This window comes from Thermobia domestica, chromosome 2 (assembly GCF_964235325.1).
Source record: "Thermobia domestica chromosome 2, izTheDome1.hap1.1, whole genome shotgun sequence".
Taxonomy (NCBI): domain Eukaryota; kingdom Metazoa; phylum Arthropoda; class Insecta; order Zygentoma; family Lepismatidae; genus Thermobia; species Thermobia domestica.
Window position 1 is genome coordinate 380,616,189 of NC_137455.1, and position 15,765 is coordinate 380,631,953.

General features: G+C 34.4%; 1 protein-coding gene across 1 annotated transcript; it reads right to left on the minus strand.

The window, feature by feature from the left end:
* Positions 1-6,002: 6,002 nt before the first annotated feature.
* On the minus strand, positions 6,003-13,607 carry LOC145679636 (uncharacterized). The gene is made up of 4 exons (XM_081750211.1): positions 13,510-13,607; positions 12,875-12,972; positions 8,298-10,252; positions 6,003-7,829 (listed from the first exon to the last, which is right to left on the minus strand). The coding sequence occupies exons 3-4, from the start codon at positions 10,230-10,232 to the stop codon at positions 6,003-6,005; spliced, it is 3,762 nt and encodes a 1,253-aa protein (XP_081606337.1). The 5' UTR covers positions 10,233-10,252; positions 12,875-12,972; positions 13,510-13,607.
* Between the last annotated feature and the right edge of the window lie 2,158 nt (positions 13,608-15,765).

The following is a 15,765-nucleotide window of genomic DNA, read 5'->3' on the forward strand; positions in this document are numbered from 1 at the left end:
TAATATTTAGTTATATCTTGTAGAACACACTGAGAAAAATCCGTTATCCGGACAACGGTATATTGTACTTATATACGAGATCCATACGTTTACTACGGAAATCTGAAAGGAGCATACATTATCCATACTACATACGTACTCCCCTTTTGCGAGCGCAGTGGCTCAGTGGTAGAGCGTTCACCTCCGGTGATTGGGGTCCCTGGTTCGATTCCAGCTCGCGCCGCGTGGAATTTGTGGTGGACAAACACCGTGCTCGTAAGTTTTCTCGGGGTTCTCCCGTTTCCTCCTACTTTCTTCATTTCACTCATCTCTCCTCATCACCGTATCCTTTAGCCTACCTGGCATTAGCGTGGGACGTAAAACTTTAAGATTTCATTTTTTTTTTCACATTGGTACCAGGATAAAACAAGATATAAATTTTGTTCCCTCCTGGTTGATGGTTTAGGGATAGGAACAAACAAAAGTTGAGGTTGTGTCGTCTTGAAGAAGGCGTTAAAAGAACCGTCTCGTTTCATCTCGTAGCCAGATCCCTTACCTGCTGCGACACCGCGGCTCTCTCTTCCGTATTGTGTTCAAAAAAAAAAAAAAAAACTACATCACAATATTGCACTTTCTATTGCGTAGTTCCCGTATTCGACCACCGGTTTGAGATACCGAATTTTCACTGTTGCTCCATACTCATAAGGCCCATGGAGAGCTACTTACATTAAGAAAGAGGCTATATTCGATTTGTGGTCTAGACAGCCAGAAATAATGTTGTTGGAAAGCCGATTCTCTGACTACACATTAACCAGTTGAATATATGCCATTAGGCGCGCACCCAAAACATTTTTGTTTGGATGGGTCCAAGTTTTTTTTTTTTGGGGGGGGGGAAGGAGTCCAATACTAGAAGCCACTACGTCTATGTAGTATTGAACGAATATTATTCTGCACCCGAAAAGACGATAAGTGATTATTGTAAAATATTTTGACTATATTTTCAGACAAAAATGATAAAACTAGATTGCTTTTGTAATAGAAAGAGTGTATGAAGTGTGAGATCAAATTTTCATGCTACTTCAATAATTTCTCTGTTAAACGAGTATTGTTTTATTGAGAATGTGTAAAAATATAGGTTGAGTTATGAAATTTGGGGAGAGCTCCTCCGTGGCTAAGCGGTTAGCGTACGCGCCTTTGGCGTGGGAGACCCGGGTTCGATTCCTGGCGGGAGCTCATGTGGTTCGGATTCCACGTTAATCAGTAGGTCCACGTCTCATATAGCCTCGCTGCTGAAAGGGACGCTAAACTAAAATCAACTCAACTCAAATTTGGGAAGGTCAGCGCAGGTGCATCCCTGTATGCCACGTCACCAGCGACGTCCTTTGTGGATTCCAATACCAAAGACTTGGAGCCACTGGCGCCTACTCAATGAAGCTGAAGGGGGCCGAGTTTCCTGACGTTTCTTTTCGACTTTCTATCTTTATTAAAATTCTTATTGATGTCTTGTTGAACTAGATCTGACAAACCTGAATGTGCCCTCCAAAAAGTTATGCAGAAATCGACGCCACTGCTTTGAGCTACTCTAATTTGGACAGCGCTGTTTTGCATTTTAAACAAAATCGAGAGGAAAACAAGAGAGAGAAATATACGATAGGGTTAGAGAGAGAGAGGGAAAGAGAAATTCTGTCGATGCTGGTAGCCATTGGGGAAGATTAAGCAACAGCCATTTTACGAGAAAATCGGCCAGGAACAAATGACAATCGGATTTCAACATACACATATATAGGGTTGAAACAGCACCAAAGCTTCTAAACGCCAGCGAACGCCCAAAAAAGAAGAAAATCACTGAAGATTAGTTGACCAGTTAGTGTCAGCAATTCAAATGTAATCCCAAATCGTATTGGTGTGCGCATTCGACACTATCCGTTTATATATGTATGTGCGTAGTGTTTGATACAGCGTTCCCGTACAAAGGATTGGTCTGATTGCCACCATCCGTTCTCGCTTAAGTGCCTCGTTTGGACGGGAAAGTAATACCTAAACGTACCGTTAATGTCACCAGGTTTTGGTCCAACTACGAAGAAACATTGACGAGTGAGACAATTTGGAATTTATACGTTCGGCCCACAAATCAAGTTTTAAACGACCAGTTAGTAGTACATTTCGCTGGGTTTGTTAGTTGGTTCTGTTACATTATGTGATTCAAGAGATAAAAACAAGGTTAGTATATACTGAGTTTGTGGACTTGGTACGCTATGTTAAATTTCAAAACACAGTAAACAATATTGCACACAATTTACAAACATACGCGACAACTTAGTCGTAATAAATTGTGATTTTTCAAACATTTGTATCGCTGTTTTATGAGGTTGTTAACGTGTGGAAATACGGTCTTCGAAAAAATAAAATAACATAATAAAATACATAGCCGAACTCTCAGCAAGCAATCCGTGGATTAGGACGGACCAATAACATATTAGGATTAGGATTAGGAATTGGATTTCTGGGCTTTCGGCATGTATGGCCATGTTAGCCTCTTACACATATGAGGGATGACGTCCATCGGAGATCACACTGCCTGGGGAATTGCAGAGAAAGAAAGGAATGGGGAAGGGGGATAGTGTCTTGGGACTATTATGTTAGCTATCATCCCGGCATTTGCCTGGTGGGAATGAGGAAAACCTAGGAAAAAAGTCATTCAGGGTTGTTGACCTGAAAAAGGTGTTGCACCTTTCCGACGAGTATCTGCACTGGGAATCGAATCCGGGACTGCTCGCACCAGAGACCAATAAAAAAATGAAATGAAATCTTTGAGTTTTACGTCCCACGGTTATGCCGGTTAGGCTAAAGGAGATGCTGATTATGAGAAATGAATAAAATTGTGGAATGAAGAAAGTGGGAGAATCTCGAGGAAACCCACGCACACGGTGTTTGTCCACCACAAAATTCATTTGGCGGGAGCAGAGTTTGAACCCGGGACCCTATGCACCAGAGGTGAACGCTCTACCACTGAGCCACCGCAGCCCCAGAGACCAATAACGGAACAAATATTAGACAAACAACATAATTTAGTCCAGAATATCAATTATTACCGCCAATTTTGTCTATTAGCCGACGTAACTTAGAAGAGAATAGAAAGTTAATTGTTTTTCTAGCCGCCTAGTCTGTAGTGGCTTGCTTTCTCGGTAAGGTAAAAAATTTCCCGGTTACAGCCTATTAGATTCTATTTGAAAAATTAGAGACTTTAAAATAAGAAAAGTTCTAATAAATTTCTAATAACCAAGTAGGATAATGGTTAACATTCTTGTTTCATAGAAGAGACACGGTGGCTCAGTGGTAGAATCCTTACTTCTGGTATGTGGAGTTCCTGGTTCAATTCCCGCCTAAGTAAGTTTGTGGTGGACAACATCGTGTCCGTTGCTTTTCTCGGGATGCTCAAATATCCTTCCACTTTCTCATCCATTTGCCTTCATCACTGTCTAAAAAATACTTGGCGTAACAGTCCAATTGTGAGCCTGAGCATGCTCCCACGCCATCTGTCAGCGACCGGTTGAACTATGTCCAGCCTACCGACGAACGCGTGGTCAGCGCACTAGTGGTAATCACGTCTTTCATTCACGTGACTCACCAATTTGCCTCACGACCCTGGGTAGATGAAAAATTGGGAAGCACCAGCCGGGAATCGAATCCGGGACCACGCTGACGTGAGTCCAACGTTCTAACCACTAGACTATAGCGTTCTCACGGCCTAAAGAGCGTAATCGTAGGACGTTAAACTGAAAAAAAAATCATTTCATTTTCTTGCTTCTCAATCGAGGAGTCTCTGGTGTGAATCCACCCGTCAGTCGTCCTCACTACTATTTATAGGGGGTTTCTTCTCAGTTCCATCAGGATGACAGTTTCCTTTCTCTTTTGATATTGGTACTGTAATTGAATGTTAATAACTCCAGTTTAAATTGATCTCGAAAACTGTGTAAGAAAGTTTCAATAGATACGAATAAAATAGGTTTCATTTTACACAGAGAAACCACGGATGAATCGAAGGGCGTGAGCCAAGAACATGGTAACCCACAATTTTACTGTTTTAAGAGGTTTTTTGCTGCAGAATTCCTTTTCAAAGTCGAAAAGCTGATTTTTCACATAAGACTATACATGAAGGATTAAACATACAAGGTTAAACGAAGCGGTATGAGTTGCTGTCTGTCGGATGCTGCAAAACGCAGCAAAGTAGCTATATGTCCTAACGTCACCAAAACAAGATGGCGGACGTTTAATTAAACTGATATCACGCTGTATTACGGGCTTCTAGCGCTGCGGTGTTGCCAAATTAGGCTCTAAAAGGGTTGAAATTCCCTATATTTTGCATATTTATAGTGTAAATCAGGCAACATTGTAAGATATAATTTAATTAAATTTTGATATCAATTTAATTAACCCTTTAATCAAACTCCTATCAAAATGATTACCCCTTTAATCAAATTGCTATTAATTTATTCAATTAAAGATGATTTCGTAGAATTAATGTAATCGCGTATGATGATATACGTACCGTTATTACCTTATAGTACTATTTAATTATATCAAATTAACCCTTTAATTAAACTCCTATCAAAATAATTACCCCTTTAATCAAATTGCTATTAATTTATTCAATTAAAGATGATTTCATAGAATTAATGTAATCACGTATGATGATATACGTACCGTTATTACCTTATAGTACTATTTAATTATATCAAATTAACCCTTTAATTAAACTCCTATCAAAATGATTACCCCTTTAATCAAATACCTATTAATTTATTCAATTACATATGATTTCGTAGAATTAATGTAATCGCGTCTGATTATACACGTGACGTCATTACCTTGTAGTGGTGTTTACTTACTTACCTTACTCACATTTATTCTTGGCGCCAAAATTCGTTTTCCTGATTGGTTGGTTTCATTTCTTCTTTGACGAATACTTCATACACGATATAGGAAAGATTCTGAGTTGAATCTTTGTGCTTGACGATAAACTATGATGTAATAGAATATCAGTTACTTTTAATAAAATAATAATGTAATAATTTTGGTATTATAATTTAAAAATTAAACAGAATATCATGCCTTTAATACGATAACTGATACTCTATTTTATGCATAAGAAGTATATGTATTCTTCCTTTATCTTATACAGAATACACATACTTATGTTATTAATGTACGTAAATAAGTTTATATAATAGTATATGAAGCATATGTATTCTTCCTTTATCTTATACAGAATACACATACTATTTGTATTAAGTACCTTTTTAATTTTATAGGATGTAGAAATAAAATGCAGGGATGTAAGTTTAAAAAAAAATTTATTGAAAATTTAAGAAAAAAAAATTGTATATATGATAAAAAAATAAAAAAAAATTGTATATATGATAAAAAAATAAAAAAATTGTATATATGATAAAAAAAATAAAAAAATTATAAACATATAATAAGAAAAAAAATAAAAAAAGTATTTTGAAAATAGGGAAAGCGGTATATATACAAGATTTATATATTGATCTATATTTGTTTACATAGGTTTGTTTATACTTGATTTGAATTAACAAAATAATTTAAGCTTTGAAATAATCTATATACAATATACATATTATGAAAAACTATTTACAATATAATATATGAAAACTATTTACAATAATATACAATGACTTAAAATACGATATACCTAATATATAAATACTATTTACAATATAAATTATTTGAAAAAATATTATTTACACTTGAAGCCGTAGATCTTAGGGTGTGAGGGGTCGTAAAAGATTTAAAGAATTTGATAACATAACATACCCGGGAATAACATGATACAGTGTATAATTGTTACGTGTTTCCTTTTATTCATACCATTATTTACATTTTCCTCATTCATTCATTTATTTTATTTACAGTTTTATATGTTTATTTTATTAGATATTAACAAGATATACAAATATCTACATCGCATTCATGCACTCACACATTCACACATTTGCCAACCATTATGCGCGGTACCCAAAGGGTAATGTCCTGTAGTCAGTCATGCTGTCAGGATTTAATCGACGTCTTTTGTTGGCTACCATTTGATGAGTCTTTGCTTCAGGACGCGAAACGATGACAAATCCCTGCTTACGGGTAATCCTACCTGGGATGTTTATTGTTTTTCTTTCAATTTTTCCACGAACCAGGTTATAGAAATGCTCAAAATTAATTTCTTCGCGTGTTCTATAATCCAAAGTGATACCCCGAATTTTATACACATAATCAAATTTTCCCGTCCCAATTTCTTTCAACCTATACGCATAATTTTTTGGCCCCAGACCTATAAATTTGTCTATTTCCCACCCGTCTTTTACTTCATCGGTAAGTTCACCCAGATAGGGCCCTAATGTAAGCGGAGATTTCTCATCACGGCGTTGTACGAACATGATGCTATCAGTATCACAATACAACACCTTATCACGTCCTACACTTGTCATTAAGTCATACAATTTTAACCGCGCCCATGACGTAATGAACGCCGCAAGAACAACGTTTGAGAATTTCCAGGGTTTATTCTTATTTTCCGTATTATGAAAAGTAAGAATAAGATGTTTATCTCCGACAGGTAATACGTTCTGTACTTCGTATTGCGGTGCCCATAGATAATACAAAAATTTTTCCGGTGTGTTAACAATTACAGATTGCGACAAGTCCGTTCTTTGTCCCCATTTCCCATAAAGCGAGTTGAGGAATATCTTGGAGATATACCTCAGACCAGGGTTCAATCCAATATTATCCTCCATTAACTCTATGCCTTCATGGGCATAATAATCTGCTATGTATTTATGTTTGTCTCCTTTGGTTTTGCACCAAGCAGGAAATCCTGAAGATTCCTGCTTCATTTGGAGGAAAGAATTCACGTAGTCGCGGAACAAACTACGCGAATTACGATCCTCAGAACCGAACAGTTCGAATTCCCATACTTCAATAATTTGCAGAATTTTATATCCAACCTTTAACGCTTTATGAAGTTCTGGGGTACAATATGTGTCTGTTAAGGCACGATCGGCGTCGCAATGCATGCAATCATTGATACCTTCTTCCATACACGTGCGACATAAGCCAAACATAAGTCGCCCGTTACACGTATATGGGAGCACCGGAAAATATAGATCATTTGGGGGCAAAACGGTGCATTTGACTAGCCCATTGATACTTCCCACATCTGGGAAGTCCGGCCCCTTGTATATTTTTGGTTTACCTACGGGCATCGGTTTACGTGCCATTACCCAAGGATACAATGATGTTACATCATAATATGCAATGAACTCATCGGAAGTACATTCGTACAAAGCATTGAAACACTCCGTCCGACCACCATGAAAACCGTCCTTGGGTACAAGATGATTAACAAGATCATTACACTGAGTTTTAATAAACTCTTGCAAACTCTTGTCATTTTTCACCATGTGATCCCAATCACATTCCCACATTTCAACGAGATTAACACCTCGTTTCTTGAGGTAATTAGCTTTTATGATGGTTTTTTCGTAGCGATCTTGTAGGGATGTACTATCCTTAGAGGCAGAATCGAGACTGACGTGGCGCAACGCTGTAAAACAACGCTTACACCCGTGGAAAAAACACCCATGAAATTCATAAACTGTATTTGTTTTGCTATCATAACCATCGACTTTATATTTACCAATACGCCTTTCCAATCCATTCCCTGAATGTTCAATTTTATTACCTTTGGTACGTTCCAAATACCGTAACCAATACAAAGCTTTTAGACTTTGCCGATCACGGTGATCGAACCCATAAGGCGGAATAATTGGAATGACCTCCTTTGGTAAATATAAGGACCGATAAGTTAAAATTGCCAAACTTGCAATTGTAGGGGAGGAAATAAAACACTGGATACCATTCGTTTTTTCCTCGATTAAGTTCGAAAACTTAATCACAGCCTCTGCAAGAATCTTAACGTCATTCCTACAGTATTCCATCATCTCGTATTGGAGATCATACTCCTCGCCGCTTAAAGCACGTTCTTGGTGCCAGGCGATTAATTGTCCCCGTTCTTTTGGGCTGAGACTGTCTGCATCAAAATACTCTAAAGACGGAATTTTGCCTACATAATTTTGATTTTCGGATGTGTTAAATAAGTAGGGGAAATATCCCTTTCGCAAATTGCCAGATAAACCTAACGCTTCAGGGAGCCGGGACAATCTGACTCCCATATACAAATATGTATCACGAAAATAGATTTTATTTCCAAGTCTCATTTCTACAATTTTTTGGCCCGTCATTATTACATCAGGTACAAGATCATGTTTTTCTATTAAGGTTCTTGCACAGAACTGCATGTCATAGTTACTTCCATTATGAGAAAGTACTATGATCTTTTTGAACATTGGCCGACTTATTAGCACGTGACTAATAAATCCGTCAATATCCTGGAAATCAAACTTACGGGATCCATTTTTATCTCCACACACAAAGCATGGATCATCCAACTTTGTGTCTTTGCATTTATGGCAAATATTAATACAATTCACGAAATTCACGAAATGTTCTCGTTCTCCCCGTTCATTCTTGGGTAATAGCATCGTCTCTACGTCAAAGACGATGTACAAAAATGTGTCGACATGCTCAACTTTGGCAGCCTGAACAAAACAAATATGGTCACCATCCACATGCATGTAGCATGCTTTGCAGAAATGTTCACCACATTTGTGTTCAGACTTCCTGTTTCGCATATCGAACATATCACCACAATTGGGACAAACTTTCTTTAATTCACACATTGTCTTACCACGCGCAATTACGTTTTTATGATTGGCAAAACACTCATGCGAAGGAAACAGTCGTAAACAATCATTACACTCACGTTTAATATCGTCATCACAAGGCTCATGATATTTTTCACACGGAGGACACTTATATGCACACTTGTGATATTGTACATTATTATATCCTTGTAGGCAATAGTGACAATAATTGTACTTGTCCAAAAGTGTAGTAATATTGGTGATCAGCTCATAATGTCCTTCTGTATACAATATTAAGATTTGTTTGTTTGCATGAATTCCCGGATATATTATATTATATTCCCGAGTCAGTTTGTTCTTCTCATAAATGACAATTTGATATTCGGGGGTTAGTTTGTTTTGGAACTTCTTCGCATCAGTAATAGTGCACCCATTTTGATGCTCAATAGTAACATCAGCATCATCGCACAAATCCTTAGCCTGCTTCAACAATCGCTCAGGATGATTCTTTAGTTTGTACACATAGTTACGACGCTGATCAGCCCTACCCTTCCCGAGGATGATAGCCTTAGGAAGACAATAGACATTTCTTTCCATAGGGATGGTACACTTTTCCAAAAGCGTTGCATAATCCTCATATTTGGCTGATCCACGGGTTCGACCCCTTCCCTTACGTGGATTAGCAATATGGATCTTAAAATTCACCTTCTTCCCAAAAAGAAAATGTTCATTACTATTTAAAACATTTTCAACTGTACAGAACAATATATCAGGGTTCAATTCCTTTTTAGGACGCCATGTCATGTACACCGGTTTGTTTAATTTCGACGCAGAACTTTCAATAGTAATACCAATGTACATATCATCATCGACGTCATTTAGCGTATGCTCTTGTACAAATTCAAATAATGAGCGAATATATGTTTGCGGGTCTTCGATTCCAGTAGTGCGCATACGCTCAATGGTAACTTCCTTTCCATGCAGACCAAAGTAAGGATAGTGCTTAGTTCTACTATTAACAATGCGAAAATAATCCCGTTTGCCTGCACCATACAATATAGGTTCCAATGTAGAACATGTACTATGTTCTGGTGCAGAACTCGTACTAGCCCCCGGAAGAACACCCAATAACTCGTCGGAATCATCAGCAGTTAAGCCCGTGGTCTTCCCTGCAGACACAAATTCTCTAAATTTTTCACGCGCTGCTTCCAGCATATTGTCTTGACGAAAGAAGCCCACACGATACAAATCAATAATATCCTTTGCGGACTTGCAACTCTTCAATACAATAGCCGGTACACAACTAAAATGCACAAATACCGCTTGCAATAACTTTACATATGATAAAGTGTTTACCCTCACACCCGTAGCATGGCATTGTGTCAACACTTCCCACGTAAAAAACACTTCTTCGGCATTGTCATAGCTGCGAGCTTCTTGGGCTGCCAGCATGGTGGAAATAACATTGCGCGCTTCCATTTTTTTTCAGTCTTCAAGCACTGTTTAAATAAAATACGTAGTTTTAGTTTTTCGATAGAACTTTCTAAATATTCTTACACAATTTTGCACTAATGATATAATGAAAAGTTTCCGTGCTTCAAATCAGCAACTTAATTTTTCAATTTACCGAACACAATGTTTAACTTTATCGGCAAATCCGTCAGTACTTTCCGCTAACAACAATTCGCAATGTCCCGCAATAATACTGTTGATCACAACACGATGACTACAATCAGGGACGTCTTCACTTTTTTCATTGATTTTTACTACTAACTGACCGTGCAATTTTACCTAACTGATATACACGAAAATATTGTAAATTCCGAGAATTCTATCCAATTCCAAGAATTCAACACGAAGTTTGCCGAAGATTCCCGATACTTTTAAAATAGCAATCCTATATTAGCACTGTTTATCAAAATATGATTAAATGTTTATCGGCAGATCCTGATAACTTTGACTCAGTAAGTTTTTGAGTTTACAGAATCGTCAAATTCACTTAGTTTCCGATAACACTAAATGGCAAAATCCCGTAATATTAATCTAACTGTTTGCAATTGCAGCACACAGCTTACAAACAGGAACGTCTTCACTGCAGCAGTTCTTCTCCTATAGTGAACCGCCGCGGGTTGCTGCGCCGTATTTATACTTTCGGAAATGTAATCTCTAACCCAAACACACTTAGTTCAAAGTCTCGTACCCAGGCGGATTAAATCATGTATCAAGGAAAATATTTTATAAAGTAATTAGTAATAATACTATTTTAAAATCATATATTATTTAAATTATATTAAATTGCGGTGATTTCTTACTACATTCTCGAAGTTTCCCGAACTTAACCGAATGTTTCCGAATATTTAATTTTCACTGATAGTATTATTTCATATTTGAAAAATGAACATATCCGATGTGAACATTCCAAAGAATAAAATCACAATCATTTCAAAATAACATTCGCAATAAAAAGAACAAAGTAGTAGTAAATAGAAACACAAATTAATAAAAATAACATAGTAAAGAAAACATATCAAAAGAAGAAATAATTTAGCAAAAAATCGAATAAGAAAAAATAAAAGGTTAGAAAAAGGTTTAGAACAGCTTATGACTCAAAGCATCAGAACTTTATCAGACAAACAATATAGCGGAGATTAAGAAATATACATAATTAATCGAAATAAAGAATTGTAGTAAAGTTAGGTTAGGAAAAGGTATATTTAATTAAGCCAATTATTAAACAAACGATAGCATAGAAATAGTTAATGCAGTTTTATTCAACAAAGAATAGCAAAAGATAGCATTTGGATAGGTAATTGTTACAAATCGAAGTTAAAGGTCAACCAACAACAAAGAAATTAATAGAATAGCAATAGTATAGAAAAAATAGCAGAGAATAAACGAACTTGAAACCAAATAAGAAAAAGAAGAAAGGTTAGGAAAAAAGCACAGTTACTTTAAACAAATTATGTAGCAGTTCACAACTTTTAACAAGTTTCGAAACATTTAACAACTATTTTTTAAAACGTTCACACTAAGTGTTTTGAATTTGCAAAACAGATAATCCAATAAAAATAAATAGTACGAAAAACAAATAACCAAGGATTGTGTAGCAAACGAAATATTTATTGGATCCCAACAAAGTTGGTCAGGGTTTATTTTAGTACACTCACATATTGTTCGAACATGTTATACATGTGAACGAATAAAATAATTAGAATCATAGATTGATCAGAATTTCAGTTCATAGGAAGCGTACCAATTTAAATTGTAAAACTAGCATAAAAGGTTTAAGTAAACAAAGTAAAACACACATTAAATATTTTTGTGATAATGTAGTTTTTTATAATACATTTTTTAAATTCTGTTTTAATGTATTTTGTAACGCATGATTTATTTATTACTAAAAATATTATTCAGTTGTAATGTTAGTTTTCATTAAGTAACTGTTAATGATATTTGTATCTTCTACTTTAATAGCCATTTATATTCTAACTGATAAAATTAAGAATGTCATGTATTAGTAAAACTTTTCATATTTCTAATTTACTTGTACCGATACTTTGAAATTGTTATAGTATAAAGAATGTATTTACATTATACAAAATTAAAAAATACAACTTACGAAAATGAAAATGTAACTTGCAAAAATGAAAATACAAGTTGTCAAAATGAAATTGTAACTTTCAAAATTAAAAATGCAAGTTGTCAAAACTAAAATGCAACTTGTCAAAACTAAAATGCAACTTGTCAAAACTAAAATGTAACTTGTCAAAATGAAAATGCAAGTTGTCAAAACTAAAATGCGATTTCAAAAACACAAAATGTAAAATGGAAAGTTAAAAAATCAAATTTGCGAAATTAAAAGTGTATCTTTGAAAAAATAAAAAAAAATGTTTTGAAAAAATTTTTCTGCACACGTTCATGAAATTCTGTTAATTGTAAAATTCAATTCTTCATAATTGTTATTTTTGTGTAATTAATCATCTTATATATTCTTTATACTTGTTTTTTATTAGAATAAAATCTTGTTGTTTTATTAATTCATCTATGTAAGTAACAAATATTTTTATTTCTGTTTATTAACAAGTTTACAGTTTGACAAAAAAATGTGTATGAACACTTACCGCCGCTGGAAGACAGGAAATCCTTATCTAAATGTTCTTAGATGACGAATAAAATATGAGTGTGGTAAATTCACAGTTGATGATAAAACACTTGAATGCTGTAATAATAAAAAAGACAATATTACTTTTTATGAAATTATATTTCAGTATAAAAATTTGAAAATGTGTATTACTAAACTGTAGAAATTAATCTGCATGCATTTAATTATGGTGCATACTACAAAAAAAAATTTTAAGCAGTGTTAACAAAAAACTGCATGCTGAATAAACTTACATGTATATTGTGAACAAAAAAATAAATTCAAAGAAAGATGTATGCAAAAAAATACAAGCACGAAACAAATTGCATGACAAAAAAACTGTATGTTGTAAACGGAAACATGTTACAGAGTTTATGTTGCGCAAAACAAATGCATGTTCTCAAAGAAATAACTGATGGAAAATAATTCTTCAAAAAGTAATCTGCATGCTACAAACTGTTACAAAATAATGCACGCTTTCAAAGAAATAACTGATGCAAAAATAATTCTTTCAAAAGTAATGTACATGCTACAAACTTCGTTACAAAAAAAATAATGCATGTGAAAAAAAATTCTTAAGCACAAACTATTATGTAAGTTGTCAATGATACTTACTTTACTTCTGTGAACTTTGATACTTTGGAATTCTAAATTCCGTTGCAACTTCTACTTAGTAGCTGCTTGCATTGAAGGTTATCTCCAATTAATTGTCCTGAAACAATGAAACATTACTAAGTAACACTTGTAATTTATTTTCCTAATAGTTTTTATGAATTGTTTCTTATTTTTATTCTTTCGTTTTTATAGGTAACTCAGAGGAATTATATTCCGAAAATTAATTATTTATTCTCTCGTCTGTTACACAAACTCGTTTTAAAATTGTAAAGAGCAAATTTCATTTGAGAACTTGTAAATTAGTCGGAACAACATTGCTGTGAATATTAGAATGTTTAATTAAACTAACTCAACCTAACTTAAGCTAACCTTTTTATTTCTACTTTGTCTTTCAATGTTCTTTCTTATATGTTTGACTATTTCTACTTTGTCTTTCAATGTTCCTTTCTTAACTTTGACGGATTGTTTTCTGTGAAAACTCCTTATTTATTTAACCTCTCGTAATAAATTAGTCGAACACTTCGTGTGATTATTTTATTTGTTCGTGTTATTTAAAATAACACTCGTTTTTAAAATTAGAAAGTCGTAAGACCAGCTACGCTGTGATTATTTATTCTCTCGTCTGTTACACAAACTCGTTTTTAATTATTTATTGGATCGTATGCCAAAGCATACTCGCTAGAACAGCTACGCTGTGATTATTTTATTTGTTCGTTTGGTGTGCAAACTCAATGTTAACTTTAATTTGATCGCTTCTTATTTTTATTGGTTCGTATGCCAGAGCATACTCCTAAGAGCAGCTACGCTGCGAAACTTACAAAAAATTTCTTATTTTACTATTTCGTATTATATTTAATAATACTCTTGCAGCAACATAGTTGCTCTATTTAAGTACAAAGGAATAAAAAAATACCTTTGGTAACAGAAAAATATCCTGTTCCTCTAAGACTTCTGGTGGTCACTTATGACAGTTTGCAAAGGGTAACCTAAAATATAACATAACATGTGTTAGAATGATATTTTGTACTATATATATTTGATATCTAGTATACAATATGTTGTCATATGTATATTGTTGAAATATAGATAATGTTTAATACGTATATATATAAAGGCACTAAGATTATATTAGCTAATTTATGACATGCAGTTATCTAAAGATATATTTCGGAAGCGACTGTAGTTATATTTGGTTCTATATAAGTAAAGGTTAGAATGAAGTTGTTTATTTCATAATATATATCTGTGATACTTTCAAATAGGAGTAGTGGGATAATAAGGTTGAAAACAGTTGGGGAGTCAAAAGATGAATAAAGTATATGTGAGTAAGCACACTAGATGGCAATGAAATTTTGTAAATTCACACCCTACGAGTGTGAGACCTAAAGGAAACATTCATAGAAGTTTAGAAAACATGGCTAGAGTTCAAAACAATATTAAGAGAGAAGTCAGAAGCAGTCATACATACATAAAAAACTTGAATTATTCATAGAAACAAAAGCATTCATAAAGACAAATGACAAAACATAAGAAGCAGGTTATAAGAGCATAGAAAGAAACAATAGCATACATAAAGACAGATGACAAACATAAGAAACGGATTATAAGAGCATAGAAAGAAACAATAGCATACATAAAGACAGATGACAAACATAAGAAACGGATTATAAGAGCATAAAAAGAAACAATAGCACATACAGAAACATAAAAGGCATAGGATATACAGACCAATATCAAATAAGTTACAAGCACATACAGAAACATAAAAAGGCATAGGATATACAGACCAATATCAAATAAGTTACAAGCACATACAGAAACATGAAAGGCATAGGATATACAGACAAAAAGGATAAGAGTCCACGTACAGCGGATACTAATAGATTGCAGTAGCGGGCAAACATCTTAAGAAATAGCAGTAGCCATAATACGTTACAAACCATGTAAGGAATATAGTAAACAGAATAGAATAGCAACCAACCATGTTAAGAAATATATAATGCCAGCACAATAAAGAACACATACACCAGTGTTAAAAGACATCTACAAAGGGGGCGCACAATTGGAAATTCTAAGAGGCATCTAATAATAATAGAATTGGTAACAGACATATAATAGCAAACAAGGGGGCAGAAAAAAAATTTCAAATAGCTTAAGCTTAGTTCAGGATAGAAACATAAACTTGAGTATGCAATAGTTAAAAGCACCACATTGGTCTAGCATTAATTAAGAAGTAACAAACTAATTAGTTAGCGA